Source organism: Podarcis gaigeae (genome assembly GCF_964106915.1).
Source record: "Podarcis gaigeae genome assembly, chromosome: 8".
NCBI classification, from domain to species: Eukaryota; Metazoa; Chordata; class Lepidosauria; order Squamata; family Lacertidae; genus Podarcis; species Podarcis gaigeae.
The window spans coordinates 84689716-84706887 of record NC_139684.1 but is presented as its reverse complement, the minus strand read 5'-3'; the positions used below and the strand labels follow the sequence as shown (position 1 = coordinate 84706887).

Sequence of the window (17172 nt, the reverse complement as noted above, 5' to 3'; positions counted from 1 at the left end):
AATAAGGGACAGCAGCGGGACATGGCGCTGGAATAAGGGACTGTCCCTGTAAGGTACACTTGACAGCTATGGTCTGGCCTCCTGGGCTGCCTTGTTTCTTTGAATAGAGTTAGTTTTGCTGAAGCCTTGTGAGTTATTTCTGACCTGCTTCCTGACACCTCCCGTTGGCTGGCTCTGCTCACCCTCTCTCCTCTTTTTCCACAGTGTGCTGGACCTCAACGCCTTTGAGAGGCAAAACAAAGCTGAAGGCTTGGGAATGGTGACGGAGGACGGAACGAGTAAGTCCCCGCCCGCCCCCCACTTGGAGGCTCGGCAGCAAGGCTTTCAGAGGACTAGGCCATCCTATTTCTAATGGCTCTCCTGCCCCACAGGGCGGTTGGGCAGGGCAACCTCCTTCTGCCGCCTCCAAAAGGCAGCCCCCTGTCAGTTGGTGCCACCCACCAACATTTTGGTTTTTTACAATGGCCAGAAAATACTCCTTTTCGAAAACCTGCCTCCAGCTTCCTGTTCATTTGCTGGGAAACCCTTTTCCTCCTCTTGGCCCCTGAAGCAGAGTGGCCTATGGGTTACTGTGGGGAGGCAGGGAGGGAGCCTGGGGGCTGATTCAAAAGCCTGGCCTCCTGGGCATGGCTAATTCATGCCTCTGCACTAGGGGGGCTTTCTAGCTGGGCTGGCCAACTATGCACTCTGGGTTCTCTCCCCATCCCTCGGAAGGGGTGCAAGTTAAAGGTTTCAGTCCCACAGGAATGCTGGGTGCCAGGATTTGACTGGGCACGATCCTGGCCCAGGGTTGGTTCCCTCTCCCCCCACCCTGGTAGCCTCCTCCTTCCCAGTGCTCTGCGCATCTTCTCTTTGTGTTCACAGCTTCCTCCTGGTGAGAAGTGGATTAATTGAGATTTCACAAATCAATAATGGACTCTCACCTCCCCGACAACCCACCTGACTCCCTTCACCTCGGGTTCTCTGGTCTCATTCCACATTAATGTCGTTTTAATACACGCTGGGTTTTGTTTTTTGACTTTTACTTTTTTTAATCATCTCCTTTTCCTTCTTTGCTGTGACGTGTTGCACTCACCTCCTCTCTCCCCCTCCCTCCTTCTCTTCCCTCCCCCTCCCCTCTCCTGGTGTCACTGATGCCCCTCCCTCAGTCATCATTCGTGAAAGTGGTAAATAATCCTTTTGCTTTGGGTTAAGTTTTGCTTTGGGTTAACTTTTTCCCCCTTTCCCTTTTAATGGTCAGTTTCTTGGCCTGGTTTATTTATTTAGTTTTGCCAGTTTCTCTTTCTAACCTGGTGGGTTCGAGGCTGAAAACTGATCAGAACCCCCATCCCCCGCTGCCCTGGCTTAGTGCGCGGTGCTCCATTAGGTCCTGGGGATCTGGAAGGTGTTGGCTATGATCTGCCTTCACGTTCAGAGGCACTAATATTTCTGAAAGGCCTGTTGATAGAAACCACTGTAGGGGAGAGGGCTCTTGTGCCCAAGTCCTCACAAGGCATCTGGGTGGCTGCTGCAATATCAACATGCTAGAATAATAATAATAATAATAATAATAATAATAGTAATAATAATAATTTATTATTTGAACCCCGCCCATCTGGCTGGGTTTCTCCAGCCACTCTGGGCGGCTTCCTAAACATCCAACAAAGATTAAAAATACATTAAAATGTCACACATTAAAAACTTCCCTGAACAGGGCTTCCTTCAGATGTCTTCTGAATGTCAGGTAGTTGTTTTTCTCTGCGACATCTGATGGGAGGGCGTTCCACAGGGCGGGTGCCACTACCAAGAAGGCCCTCTGCCTGGTTCCCTGTAGCTTTGCTTCTTGCAATGAGGGAACCGCCAGAAGGCTCTTGGCGCTGGACCTCAGCATCCGGGCAGAATGATGGGGGTGGAGATGCTCCTTCAGGTATACTGAGATTTTGAGGTCAGCACCAACACTTTGAATTGTGCTCGGAAATGTACTGGGAGCCAATGTAGGTCTTTCAAGACCGGTGTTATGTGGTCTTGGCAGCCGCCCTCAGTCAGCAGCCACATAGCTAGGCCTGATCCAGCAGCCAGGCTCTTTGTTCTTAAGGAATGTCCAACACATTCTGTGCTGCAAGGCCCAGGGGTTTGAAGCATAGCAAGCAGGAGGTACCATATTTTTCGCTCTATAAGACACACTTTTCCCCCTGCAAAAATTAAGGGGAAATGTGTGTGTGTCTTATGGAGGAAATGCAGGCTCCTTGGCTTCAGCGATAGCAATGCAAAGCCTCCGAAGCACAGTGGGAGCGCTCCCGCCGTGCTCCGGAGACTTCGGGTTGCCTTCACTGAAGCCAGAAGAGCCAGAGGGATCAGTGCTCACTCACCCCTCTCATTCTCCTGGCTTCGCTGGAGAGGTGCTGCGCAGCTTTCCCTCTCTGCGCAGCGCCCCTTCAGCGAAGCGGGAGGAGAAATGGAAGGGGCTCCATTTCTCCTGCCGCTTGGCAAAGGGGCACTGCACAGAGAGGGAGAGAATTTTTTTCCTTGTTCTCCCCCTCTAAAACAAGTTGCGTCCTATGGTCGGGTGCATCCTATAGAGCGAAAAATGCGGTACGTTGTCAGTCAACAGAGCAGAATGCCTGGATAGATAGCCAGGATAGCTCAGCTAGGTAGAGTGCCATGCTGATAACACCAAGGTTGCAAGTTCAATTCCAGTATAAGACAGCTGCATACTCCTGCATTGCAAGAGATTGGACCAGCGGATCATCAGGCTCTCTTCCAGCTCCACAATTCTATTAATTTATATCTCTAGGATTGGGCAGGCTGGAATTATTTTGTGCTAGGGCGATGTGTCAGACACGGAGGCCTGAGAGGGTAGACGACTTCAGAGCTGTCTCTTCAAGTGGTGGCACCAGAGAACCTTTTGCTTTGAAGTCACAAGCTAGCTAAACAGAGGAAGGACAGGGCAGTATCCAACTCCCTCGTCCTGTCAGTGCAGGGAGGTCAGGCTGTGCAACGCGTCTCCTCCCCCTCTCCCACCTGCGGGCTCCACGCCCTCTCCAGTTCTGCTTCAGAGGGATGGGGGAACCCCAGGACAGATCTAGGGGGGCTTACGGGGGACAAGGCCGTCCTCCGGCACATGCAGGAACGCTTGCACTGACAGGACATGTTAAATCAGCCCTGCGTCGGGAACAAGCTGTGTTTTTTGTTCTCTTTTTCTCCCGTTGTGGGAGAGTGGGGAAATCTCCAATACCTTGGAGAGTTCCCTGGCCTTCTTCTGAAGATGCCACCAGGACCAGAGCAAGCACACCCTCCATTAAACCCCGTCAGCCTTTTCTCCCACCCCTCATTGCCCGGCTGGCTGGAGGGGGTTCTGATCAGTCTCGGGTGGGGTGGGGCCAGCCAGGGAAAGTCTCTGTCTCTCAGCTCTTATCTGGCGCATGCCCTCCAACCGCAAAAGAAACCCCAAGCCTTCCAAAGGCCACCCGTTTCTCGCACACACATGCACCATTGGTGCTGAGCACAACTAACTGCACACCCTTCACCCACCCAAACGCTTTCATCGTGGTCTCCAGGCTTGTGCTCTTATAAATACCAACACTCCCCTCCCACCCCCCCCAAAAAAAGTATTTGACCTTGGAAAGGTCACCAGGAAGCCTCCCTGCTGGGCTTCTGTCAATCCGGAGTAGCCAATAAGATGTTGGTCAGAATCCACCATCTCCGCCCCTGAAAACATTGCCCTCCCAGCCAGTTTTCAGTGGGGTCAAGTGTAGACACACCATTTCTGACCCTTCTCCTGGGCTCCACTCTGCTTGTAGCAAGAGCCTAGTTCAGGGTTTCCCAAACGTGGGTCTCCAGCTGTTTTTTGGACCACAGTTCCCATCATCGCTAGTCCTGCTACCCAAGGATGAATGCAGTTGTAGTCCAACACCAGCTGCAGACCCAAGTTTAGGAAACCCTGGCCTAGTTATTCAGCAAATGTGACCTCAGTCTGTGTTACCTGTACGTGGAATAGTAACAATTCAAGGTGTAAGCATAACTGTCTGGCTGTGTTGTTGCAACAAGTTCTTCAGTAAGGAATGCGGCATCTTTGTAATAATTTGCTGCAGAAACATGGTTTTTCTTAGTATCTATGTAGGCATGTTCTGTAGTTTCATATATTGAAAGGGTCATGTGTACCGTGTTTTATATCTGTGGGGTATGTGCGAGTGTCATCATGACATAATAACTGAGCAGTCGCCCTGTGGTGTGGAAACGTTGCTGAGTTGAAGTGTGATATACTTGTTGTGATGCCTTCTTTGGTAACCACGTTGTAACATCTTCATTATCCCAGTAAATGCAGTGTTAGAATGAGCATCCTGGGGTCTACAACAATGACAAGGTGCTAATGATACTTTTAAAAATTAAACCTGTAGTGTTTGTGATGGCTACACATCATCTTTATAGTTTGGGGAGTGTAAACTTTTTTAAAAAATATCTTTTATGTAGATGACCATGAGACAGGCGTTTAGAAGGTGATTAATGAATACAGTCGTACCTTGGTTGATGAACACCTTGCGACTCGAACGTTTTGGCTCCCAAACTCCACAAACCCGGAAGTGAGTGTTCCAGTTTGTGAACGTTCTTTGGAACCAGAACATCCGACGCTGCTTCCGCAGCTTCCGATTGGCTGAAGGAGCTTCCTGCTGCCATTTGGAAGCCGTGCCTTGGTTTCTCCGAATGTTTTGGAAGTTGAACGGACTTCTGGAATGGATTCCGTTCGACTTCTGAGGTACGATTGTAGTAGTAGTAGTAATAATAATGTAACCAAGCTATATTGTAAGGGTTGAGCATCTTTAGAGTCATATACTTCAAAGTGCACTAAAGAATAACTAGCTAGTAGCACCGTAGTAACATCAACCTCTTTGTTAGTAGTGTGGCAATTTTGTAATGACTGCTTTGGTGATTTTTGCTCATAGGATGCTGCAGAATACGTGTGCAATAAAATCATAAAATATTTGTAGGGATGATGTACCGTATTTTTCACCCTATAGGGCGCACCGGACCATAGGGTGCACCTAGGTTTTTTTGGGGGGGGGAATAAAGAAAAAAAAATCCCCCTCCAGGTGCGGGGCTGGGGCGGGGGAAGCCCGAGCTTCCCCGACCCCAGCCCCCAGAACAGGCTGCTATCCGCAAGCCTAGGGAGCCCGGTGGGAAGTCGTGCCGGTCTCCCCAGGTTTGCGGATATCTGCCCGAAGCTCTGCTGCACTCCCCGGGTTTTGGGCTGCAGGCTGCTGTCTGCAAGCCTTGGGAGCCCGGTGGGAACTCCCGTGGGCTCCCAAGGCTTGTGGATAGCTTCCTGAAGCCTGGAAGCACCGACCCCTCTCGCTCTCCAGGCTTCAGTGAAAGCCTGCATTCTCCCCATAGGACGCACACACACTTCCCCTTCATTTTTGGAGGGGGAAAAGTGCGTCCTATAGGCAGAAAAATACGGTACTTCACTCCCAATAACCACATGCTGCCTTTGGGTATGTTAAAATGGAGCTGGATTGTCCTTTTAGTAACTCCAGCCTCGTCGACACCTCCACTTGTCCCTCGCCTAGAAAGCATGGGTCCAAGCCCTTTTCTCCTTGGCTCACTCCTTTCCAAGGGAAAACCCATTATTTAGTACAAGATGGGGAGCAAACGTCAAATTGGATTGGGGTGGGGGTGGGACCAGAATTGCCCTTTGCTCCGATTGAGTGCTAAAGAGCAGTTTTCCTCCTGGGGGGGAAGCAGCGGGACGAGAGGAAGTGCGGCTAAGCCCTCTGTTTATACAGTATTTTAAACTCTTGTTTAATGTTGTAAGGTCTGTCTTGACTGTTTCTCTTGGGTGAAAGTGCTGTCCTAGTAGTAGTCTCCTGTTGACTACTGTATATTGTTCTTTTCATTCTTCTGTAAGTCATCCTTGTAGTAACTCGTTTCACTCTTTCAAAAAAACGCTCTAGGGCAGGCATCCCCAACCTTCGGCCCTCCAGATGTTTTGGAGTGCAATTTCCATCATCCCTGAGCACTGGTCCTGTTAGCTAGGGATCATGGGAGTTGTAGACCCTGAAAAAACCCACTTTTGAGCACTCTGTCAGAGCAAACGTCAACGTGAGTCTTCAACAGATTGCCATTTGCTCCGAATGAGATTTAAAGAGCGGGTCTTCACAGAGAAAGCCCATGGTATCCTTATAGCAGTTGTGGTCACATCAATGCCATACATTTGAAGCACAGCACTTCATCAGCCATGGAGAATCCTGGGAACTGTAGTTTGCAGAGGGTGCTGACCTCACAAACCTACAATTACCAGCACTCTTAACAGACTACGGTTCCCATGATTTTCTGTGGTGGTTAAAGTGGAATAAGAACCATTTAATTGTATGTTGTGGACGTAACCTGTTTCTTTCTTTGGCTGCCTGTGTAACACTTCTGTTCCTTTGTCACTTAACGCTTTGTGATCTCTCATAATAGTTCCTCTGTCTTATACGTGCTGCTGTTTGTGAGCCTCCCTATAGACACTTAGGGCTCAGCCACACTTCCTTTTGTGTTGCATTTGTAGGCATAGGTATGAGATTTGCAGGTTTTCTTCTTTGCCCCACTGCTTTTCCCAGGAAAACACGCATCTTACTGCCAAATTGGAGCAGACAGCAACACAAAAGGAAGTGTAGACAAGCCCTCACTGTAGTACATTTGCTTTACTCTTGTTCTGTGCTCTAGAGTCACGGTGTCTCTGCTGTCCTTGTAGCAACAATGTTGTCCTGTTTATCTCCTTTTAGTGCTCCATTGCACTCTGACCTGGTGCCTTCCAGATGTTTTGGATTAAAACTCTCATCAGCCCATGCCAGCTGGTGTGAATTGTTCTCCAAAACGTCCAGAGGGTGCCAGCTTTGGGGGAAAGGGTGCCTTGGAGCTTTTTGGATTCTCATTGTGAGCCTCAGATAAAACAAGCCTTATCGGGATGACTTGGGCAAGATCTCTTCCTGTCCCTCCAATACCCCCACGCCCAACCCCAGCCCCGTCCCGAGCGCCACGATTGCCCCATCACAAAGGGAAGACAATGCCAGAGGGGGAAGAAATCAGGTGATTGACTTGGCTTCATCCATGAAGTGGAGGAGGCAACTTCATGAAGAAGAAGAAAAATGGAAAAGGGGCTGGTCATTAATGCCAGGTGGGCTAATATGAATCCACCCGGAGGAATGGAAGGGGAAGGGGGCGTTTCTTGTGAATGGGAGACCCATCCACCATTCTTGCCCTCCCCGTGCTGTTGGATTCATATCTTCATTAATGACCAATGCCACAGAACGGGTGGTGTGAACTGGTCGCTGACCTTCTGCAACTAATTCTATTAACCCACAAGGATGGGGGCCACATCCTGGGTCTCTTACACTCACTCTCCTCCAACTTCTATTCTTAATTCTTCATCATCGCAGTTCCGCGTCTGTCCACTGCTCTCACGTTATTCTGGTCCATTGGAATTTATTTCACCTTTGCACCACGTCAAGTCCTTACTTTCTGTTTTACTCAGGTTGTGTTTTCCGCAAAAAAAATGGCTTGTCCCAAAACTACACTTCAAAATTTGGCCGTGGGTGCACAGGTTTTTTAAACAACAACAACAAACAAACAAACCCGGATAGAATAAACCGGTCGTTTATGCTAATTGCGTTGAACCAAACTACTCTCATCTGCCTGCATACAACTCTGGCACTCCCAGTCTCAACACCTGCTCCCCACTAAAATATGTAACCTCCAGCAATAGGCATGCAGGGATTTTGCAAAGGACTTTATCTGTTGACATTGAGCCTTTGCTGGAATGTCACAGATAGCCTAAATAACCCTTTCCCCCCGAAAGCAATATCCCAGACACAAACTCTACCCTCCCTACACAATGGAGCCACGAGATCCCCTAACCAAATGCATGGCACTTGTGATCCTACTAACTCTTGGTCGGCCGCTGCAGTCCTCACTCTGGTCCAGCTCCCCACCAATAATGGAGGGGGGGGGCTTTCAAACAAGCACCGCTCTCTTCCAACCCATGTGGATCATTAAGCCGAGAATTATATACCTTTGAGCGCTAGGCAGAAATGTTCCGCTTTAACCAGGCCTTTGGCTGATTGGCATTCAATTCCCTTTTTAAAATGTGTTGTGGAGGTGGGATGTTATTGGGTTGTGATTTTGTTTTTATTTTGATTATGTATTTTGTGTTTTTATATTGTGATTTTTTTTTTATCCTACGAACCGCCCCGAGACTTAAAGGTATATAGGTGTTGTTGTTGTTTAGTTGTTTAGTCGTGTCCGACTCTTTGTGACCCCCTGGAACAGAGCACGCCAGGCACTCCTCTGTCTTCCACTGCCTCCCACAGTTTGGTCAAACTCATGTTGGTAGCTTTGAGAACACTGCCCAACCATCTCGTCCTCTGTCGTCCCCTTCTCCTTGTGCCCTCCATCTTTCCCAACATCAGGGTCTTTTCCAGGGAGTCTTCTCTTCTCATGAGGTGGCCAAAGTCTTGGAGCCTCAGCTTCAGGATCTGTCCTTCCAGTGAGCACTCAGGGCTGATTTCCTTCAGAATGGAGAGGTTTGATCTTCTTGCAGTCCATGGGACTCTCCAGAGTCTCCTCCAACATCATAATTCAAAAGCATCAATTCTTCGGCGATCAGCCTTCTTTATGGTCCAGCTCTCACTTCCATACATCACTACGGGGAAATCATGGCTTTAACTATACGGACCTTTGTTGGTAAGGTGATGTCTCTGCTTTTTTTTTAAAAAAAAAGCAGAGATCACCTTAAAAAGCAGAGATATAGGTATACAAATGCAATTAATTAATAAGTTAATAATACAATCCTACTAGCTCTGCTCCTTCTGCATCCTGGGTAGATCAGCTCTCTTGTGCTTATTTGTTTATTTCATAGAAAGTATACCCTGCTGGATGGTAATAAAAAACAACAACAACCTCAAGGTGTTTTGCAAAAAAGATGAAGCAATAAAATAAAGCAAATTTAAAACAGGCAGAAGTTTAAATGCTAAGGTTAAAATTACCTCAATTTATAAGCATCCAGGTTTGGCTTGTCTAAACAGGAATGTACGGCGCTCCATAGGCAGGGAGTTCCAAAGGCCACACAAATGGTTCTTGCAAATGTGGAACTGGTATTATGCGGCACCTGTAGTAGAGCCAATTCCACCGGTTGAAGCGATTAAGTAGGCCCATGAGGGATAAGACGACCTCATGGGTAAACTGGACCTGAGTTCTTAAAGGTTTTCATATGCTGATGGTAACACATTGAACTTGGCCCAGTAGCAAATCGAAAACCGGTGCAGATCTTTGGCATCTAGCAAACTATCTCAAAGTTCTACACAACGCTAAACACCGATGGGCATTTTCCAGGGCCCGCTTTAACGCTCTACCTTCAGCTCTCCTAGAGGGAAGATACAACAAAATACCGATTAAACAAAGATTATGTCCCTGTAACAGCAACGAAATCGAAACCATCGGGCATGTCATCTTATACTGCCCATTTTATCGAGACTCAAGAAAAGAGCTGATCGAGCCGATTCTGAGGAAAATACCCCATCATACAGACAACACCTATATCAGACACCTCTTAGCTGACAAAGAGCCCGAAACCATCAGGCCTGTGGCAAAGTACTGTTACATTGCAACAAGAATAAGACGAGCAATGATGTCAGCAACGGAGTTCAAATTGTAAACATCGAAGGAACGATAATAAACAGTAGTGACATTTGAACCGAATTTTTAAAACCTTAAAAGCCGAAACCTGGTTATAAATATAAGCACCAATTCTGTGAATTGGCCATATCTCCACTGCTATTTAGCAGTTCGAAAGCACCTCCGGGTGCAAGTAGATAAATAGGGACCGCTTACCAGCGGGAAGGTAAACGGCGTTTCCGTGTGCAGCTCTGGCTCGCCAGAGCAGCGATGTCACGCTGGCCACGTGACCCGGAAGTGTCTCCGGACAGCGCTGGCCCCTGGCCTCTTGAGTGAGATGGGCGCACAACCCCAGAGTCTGTCAAGACTGGCCCGTACGGGCAGGGGTACTTTTACCTTTACCTTTACCACTGCTATTTGTAGCACAATACTACTTATAATGTCATTTTTATAAACTGCTTTCTGGTCATTGACCGTATTAAAGATATTTGAATTTGGCACGGGTGTCCTGTGCCGACAAGGCCTCGTTCCTGCCAGCAATCATGCTGCAGCATTCCGCGCTAACTGCAGCTTCCAGGAAAAGCACGAGGGAAGCCCCACATAGAGCGTGTTGCAGCAATCAGGCCTTGAATTACCCAATGCATGAACTGCTGTGGCAAGGTTTTCCTGGTCCAGGAGCAGCCGTAGCCGTTAAACAAATTGCAGTCGATACACAGCACTTCTAGCTATGGAGGCTGCTTGCTCCTTCAGGAGGAGTGCAAACATCCAGGGTAGGCAACATGTAGTTTTTTTTATTCTGACAAGCATCCCTTGAAACAAGGAATTGGTGTCCCAGGGTCCTTAGAATCATAGAATCATAGAATCATAGAGTTGGAAGAGACCACAAGGGCCATCGAGTCCAACCCCCTGCCAAGCAGGAAACACCATCAGAGCACTCCTGACATATGGTTGTCAAGCCTCTGCTTAAAGACCTCCAAAGAAGGAGACTCCACCACACTCCTTGGCAGCAAATTCCACTGGCGAACAGCTCTTACTGTCAGGAAGTTCTTCCTAATGTTTAGGTGGAATCTTCTTTCTTGTAGTTTGGATCCATTGCTCCGTTTCCGCTTCTCTGGAGCAGCAGAAAACAACCTTTCTCCTTCCTCTATGTGACATCCTTTTATATATTTGAACATGGCTATCATATCACCCCTTAACCTCCTCTTCTCCAGGCTAAACATGCCCAGCTCCCTCAGCCGTTCCTCATAAGGCATCGTTTCCAGGCCTTTGACCATTTTGGTTGCCCTCCTCTGGACACGTTCCAGTTTGTCAGTGTCCTTCTTGAACTGTGGTGCCCAGAACTGGACACAGTACTCCAGGTGAGGTCTGACCAGAGCAGAATACAGTGGCACTATTACTTCCCTTGATCTAGATGCTATACTCCTATTGATGCAGCCCAGAATTGCATTGGCTTTTTTAGCTGCCGCGTCACACTGTTGGCTCATGTCAAGTTTGTGGTCAACCAAGGCTCCTAGATCCTTTTCACATGTACTGCTCTCAAGCCAATTCAGGCTCAGCCGTTCCTTACTGACCATCTTCAGTGCGGGCCTAGCACCTAACTAGCTATTAATAAATAGTTATTCTGATGACTATTTTATTATGATGACTACAGTCATACCTTGGTTTTCGAACAGCTTAGTTCTCAAACGTTTTGGCTCCCAAACGCCGCAAACCCAGAAGTGACTGTTCTGGGTTTGTGAACTATTTTTGGAAGCCGAACGTCCGGCGGGGCTTCCGCGGCTTCCGATTGGCTGCAGCCAATCAGAAGCCACGCATTGTTTTCCAAATATTTTGGAAGTCAAATAGACTTCCGGAACGGATTCCGTTTGACTTCCAAGGTATGACTGTATTTTATTATTAGGCGGCCTGTCAGTATACCTTTTTATTATGTTTTTATCATTGGCGTTCTGTAATGCGTTTTTAATGTTATGTTGTACTCTACCCTGGGAGCTCTTGATGAAGGACGGTATATTAATAATAATAATAATAATAATAATAATAATAATAATAATAATAATAATAAAAACATCCAGAGTGAGGCCTGCAGGGCGGCCCCTTCATCTGTGTGCAGCATCCTTGTTTTGCCGTGTGGATTGCCTTGCCCGAAAACCATCCCCTTTTCTCAAGCCCAGCGTTGGAGAACCCCCATTTTCTACTAACCGCACATTTCTCCCCTGCCCCATTCACCCCAACCCGCCCTCACCCTGCCGCCATTCCCAACTCCTTTCTTTTCCTCCTCTCTCCGTGTTGCTGCTGCTAACGTTGGCCAGTTCTCTCTCTTCCCTTGACCCCTCCCCTGCTCTAGGAGAGAAGGTGATGGCGGACGATCTGTTTACACAGGACCTCTTCCGGTTCCTGCAGCTCCTGTGCGAAGGACACAACAACGGTAGGTTCCACCTGCCACCCAGAGAGCTTCCAAAACTGGAGCTGATGGAGTCGATAGAGGGAGGGCAATGGGAGAATACACAGGGCAGGGGAGGGCAGGATGGTTGGGGCCTAATTGAAAGGGTACGTGGAGTGTCAGGGGCAGGGAACTTTTATTTTATTTTCTTTAAATAATTTTTTGTTGGAAATTTTATTTACAACATAACACAAACCGCCCCACCCCGCCAACACAGAAATCCACCCCCATCAGACACAAACATAACAAACAACAAGAAGCATAATATACAACAATACAAACAGCCAAATAAAAGACTTCCTTTATTCTGTTTCTGGCGTCTTTATTTACTTCTTATAAGCTGTTTCCTTTATGAATAATTATTAATATTTTTTCTAATTATAACTTAAATATCCACAAAGTCTCCTGCAGACATTACAGTGGTGCCTCGCAAGACGAAATTAATCCGTTCTGTGAGGCTCTTCGTATAGCGGTTTTTTCGTCTTGCGAAGCAAGCCCATAGGGAAATTCATTTTGCGAAGCGCCTCCAAAACGGAAAACCCTTTCGTCTAGCGCAGGGGTCTGCAACCTTTAAGACAAAAAGAGCCACTTGGACCCGTTTCCGAAGAAAAAAAAACACCTGGGAGCCGCAAAACTCATCATTATAAAAATAACTTTTTTGTCACTTTGTTATTATTTCTTTGTTTGACCCCTCAGAATTACTCCTCCTCATAGAAATAAACGTTAAATTAACAAGTTACCTTTGTGTGTGTGTGTGTTCTTCACTCCCCTTCAAAACAGTGACCAGCGTACATGTCCCCTTTCAATGCAGTGACCAGCGTACATGCCCCTTACAATGTAGCGGGCGGGCGGGAAGGTGACGTCGGGACGGTGCGTGACTAACGCACGCACTGCCCCCATGCGACGTCACAGCCAGTACAGCGCCCGCCACAGTGGGGAGTGTCGGGGCACACAATGCGCCTCCTCCCCTCGCTAGTATCCGCCCCGGAGCCACGGCAAAGGTGTAAAAGAGCCACATGCGGCTCCGGAGCCGCGGGTTGCAGACCCCTGGTCTAGCGGGTTTTCCATCTTGCGAGGCGTACGTCTTGCGGGGCACCACTGTAATTGAAACAAGTCCAGGTATGAATTTTAGGGCACTGTTTTGTGAAGTATTCTCTGCATTTCCCCCATGCTTTTTCAAATTCTTGTCTAGTGTGATCTCTAATTGCCTCTGTTAATCTAGCCAGTTCAATATACTCGTAACAGTTTGTCTTGCCATTTTCCCGCTTGGCGGACTGACTTTGACAGGTGAGTAAGAGCAGCAGCACCCTGTCAATCATATTGACGCCATATTGACTGATCAGCAGGTGGGCTGTCCCACTCACCTGTCAAAGTTGATCCTTGGAGGTTGGGACTTCTCAAGCAGCATTAAACTCTTGCACATCTGCAGGGTTCGGGCTCGCCAGCCAGTTTCCCCCATCCCACTAGCACGCCTGAACCACGCAGAATTGAACTCCCAGCACACCAGTTGAAATGCAGGGGGCTCAATCCTGCTTTCTGCGAGGTTCCAGTGCACCAGCCAGTTCCCGCCCCCCCCCAAAAAAAGAACCTTCTAACAAGTCTTAACTGGGCAGGACTGAACTCTCCATGCATCATCTAAAGCATGGGAAGTTAAATCCTGCTTTCTGCTGTGTCGCTACCTGTCCAGCACTTGACATCACAAACGATGCATTGGCTTACTGCTAAGGGTTGTTGCAAATATAAAGGTGGGGTTTTGGGGTGGGGGTAGGAGAGCCAAGATATTGTCAGCGGAAGGAAGTGTCCCATTCTCACCCTCCTCCCTTTTTATTTATTTATTTTTTTAAATGATATTTTATTCAGTTTTCACAATAAAGAGATTATAAGACAATCAATGGGAAAAAAACACTTGAAAAAACACAAAAGCACAAAAATACAAAGATACAAAAATACAAACAATTAACATAAAAAAAGAAAAAGAACAATCCCTCTTTTATCTTTTATCCTCTTTAGTTAACTTATTTTCCTGACTTCCTCACGCCTCCCTTTTTTGTATTCCATTTAAAAACTGGTTCAGCAAATTCATATCCTAACACCCTCCTCCCTTTTTACTCCAGACTTCCAAAACTACCTGCGGACACAGACGGGGAACACGACCACCATCAACATTATCATCTGCACTGTTGACTACCTTCTGCGTCTGCAGGTGGGTGTTTTCATGCCAGGCCAAATCCGGCTCAGGAAGTGACAGTTCTGTCAAAGCCTCAGACCCAGATATAGCTGCACTGCAGCTCTTGAGCTGACCAGAATTTCAGCCTGCTTTTCCAAACCTTACAAGTCTGAGAATCTGGTTCATCACCTGCAAGGCACTTATCTTTTTTTATTATTTCAAAATGTACTCTTCATCGGGGGAAAGATCTTCTTGCGCCCAGAGGCACTCTGCCCTTGGCACCGGAATATGGTATGACCACATCCTATGTGCATTTAACTCGTGGTGTTTCAGCTACACGTGGTTGAAGGCTGCTGGTTGAAATCCCACAAGTTTAAATGGCAAGCGAGGTGGAGAGCTTAAAAGCACTTTCTGTGATGGCAAAACTCTCTGTGTGCAAGAGCTCTCTGTGTGCAAGATCTGGGGTGCTTCACACAAGATCTTGCAGGAATTTAGACGGCCCGGTGAGATCTCACAAGAGCCTCCTGGGACCTTGGAGCATCGGCTGCAGAAGCCCCAAGAAGCTTTTGTAGGGGCTGTTCCAAGGTTTTGAGTATACATGTTTTTGCGTATACACAGAACCCTTAGCACGACACCCCGTGTGAGATGCGATCGTACTGTACTTGAAACCAGCTCAGCTTGTAACGAGTGAGGCCTGCTTAATGAGGCCTGAACTAAAAGCCCTCCACTAACGGGCAGCCCTTGAGACTTGGAAGTCCTAGGTGGGGCTTGTGGGAGTTGCAGTCCAGAACATCTGGGGGGCACCAGGTTGGGGAGAGCTGGATCAGGCCATAAAATAGGAAGTATTCCTTGGGTCCAAGGATTACAAATTTGATTCAGGTGGAAGTTGGAGCTTTGGGGACATTTGGATTTGAAAGGAGAATGAAACAAGATTTGGAATACCCCATAGGCCTTACTTTTAAGTATGAAGGTTTGGTTGGAAGGAATGTGGATGCTGTTGGGTTGGAGCTTCCCCGAGATTTGGCTTTCAATACTAAGGACTATCAAAAAGACTGGCAGAGGGGACATGAGAGAGACTTAAGAGCCTCCGATGTAAAATCTCCGGGCTGATGGCTTCTTGAGTTTGATGGACTTATGTTGGGGACTGAAACCGGGAAGGGGGTATGGGTGGAATGGAAATTGGGAACTCAAAGGGTATATAATATAAACTTTTTGTTTGTTTGTTTTCTATGAGAGTTAGGAAATTCGTGGAAGGGAATCTTTTTCAACCTTAGAGAAACGTCTCAAGAATAAGTACTGATATATAGGTTTGGATGAGAGTTAAGATTGGATAAAGTAAAAGTGGTTTTTAAAATAAATTAAATTACTTAAATGAAAATAAGGTTGGAAGGATTTGCAGAAATAATGATTTGAACTAGAATACAAAAATGGGAGGTGTGAGGAAGTCAAGGAAATAAGTAAAGGAAGAAAGTTATGCAAAGGTTTAATCTGTTCTTTTTTTCTTTTTTTCAAGTGAGTGTATTTTCTTTTTTATTGTTGGTGTATTTTTTTGTATTTTGTATTTTTATTTTTTTCTTCTTTCTTTCTTTCTTTCTTTCTTTCTTTCTTTCTTTCTTTCTTTCTTTCTGTAACACTTAAACTTTGAATAAATATTATTTAAAAAAATAAAAAATAAAATAGGAAGTATTGACAATCAAGTCTGCCGGTAGGATCACACAAATCATCTCAGATTTAGCATCTTCGTATTCTGGCCACAGACAGCGTTCCTTGGACCCAGCGGATTAGTGGGAAATGGGGCAGACAAAGTAACCTTTCGATTTCTTTCCCACCCTCGGAAATCGCCAGGAGTCTATTAGTGATTTCTACTGGTATTACTCGGGCAAGGACGTCATTGATGAACAGGGCAAGCGAAACTTCTCCAAAGCCATGGCTGTAGCCAAGCAGGTCTTCAACAGCCTCACTGAGTACATCCAGGTATTATTACTGCCACTGTTGTTGTTGTCTGAAAATCAGTTTTAAAAATTGCAACCAGAAGAAGAGAGTGGGTTGTGTTTTGGAGGTATGGGGTGTTAGGGGAAGAGGTAGTACCTCTGGTAGAGGGGACCCTTTGCCCACCTTTGGTCCTCGCCACCCTGCACTCAGCTCACACCTGTGGCTCCTAGAAGCTGTCAGCAGGCGACAGGGGCCATATCCCAGGAAATGGCTATGACTGGCCAGCTAAATCAGGTGAGAGCAGCCAATGGGTCTCAAGTCCACAATGAGTCAGGGACTTCCCCTGCATGCAAAGACAGGATCCATGGGATTGAATGGACAAGACCGATAATACATTGGTTAAGAAGGTGGTTCCTGCACATGCTGGAGAAGGAAGTGAGAGACAAATAAGGCTCACCTACCTGGGAAGGTGAAGGGACGCGGGTGGCGCTGTGGGTTAAACCACAGCGCCTAAGATTTGCCGATCAGAAGGTCGGCGGTTCGAATCCCCGCAATGGGATGAGCTCCCACTGCTCGGTCCCAGCTCTTGCCAACCTAGCAGTTCGAAAACACGTCAAAGTGCAAGTAGATAAATAGGTACCACTCCGGTGGGAAGGTAAACGTCATTTCCATGCGCTGCTCTGGTTCGCCAGAAGTGGCTTAGTCATGCTGGCCACATGATCCGGAAGCTGTACGCCGGCTCCCTCGGCCAGTAAAGCGAGATGAGCGCCGCAACCCCAGAGTCGGCCACAACTGGACCTCATGGTCAGGGGTCCCTTTACCTTTTTACCTGGGCAGGTAGCCCATCTATGAGAAGGAAATCTCTGATCCTACACAAAACCGGAGTGGAGTCCCTAAGATGGTTGGATGGCACCTTGTAGGCCTCCTTCCAGCAACTCCCGCAGCCAATCTGGTGCCAAACATCTTGCTCTTCTTTCCTTTGGATCTCACCTTTGAGGCTGAGAGG

At 47.3% G+C, this 17172-nt stretch overlaps 1 protein-coding gene across 12 annotated transcripts in view; it reads left to right on the top strand.

Annotated features, from left to right (window-relative positions):
* Positions 1-17172, top strand: part of RYR1 (ryanodine receptor 1) — a 224394-nt gene that overhangs the window by 178685 nt on the left and 28537 nt on the right. For 7 of the 12 annotated variants that reach the window (XM_083753557.1, XM_083753554.1, XM_083753551.1 and 4 more), the window contains 5 exons: positions 205-278; positions 1149-1166; positions 11972-12052; positions 14182-14270; positions 16080-16208. In XM_083753557.1, the coding sequence (XP_083609683.1) occupies positions 205-278; positions 1149-1166; positions 11972-12052; positions 14182-14270; positions 16080-16208 (391 nt within the window). The remainder of the gene's footprint in view (positions 1-204; positions 279-1148; positions 1167-11971; positions 12053-14181; positions 14271-16079; positions 16209-17172) is intronic. The other 5 variants (XM_083753553.1, XM_083753561.1, XM_083753552.1 and 2 more) reach the window with 1 other exon arrangement.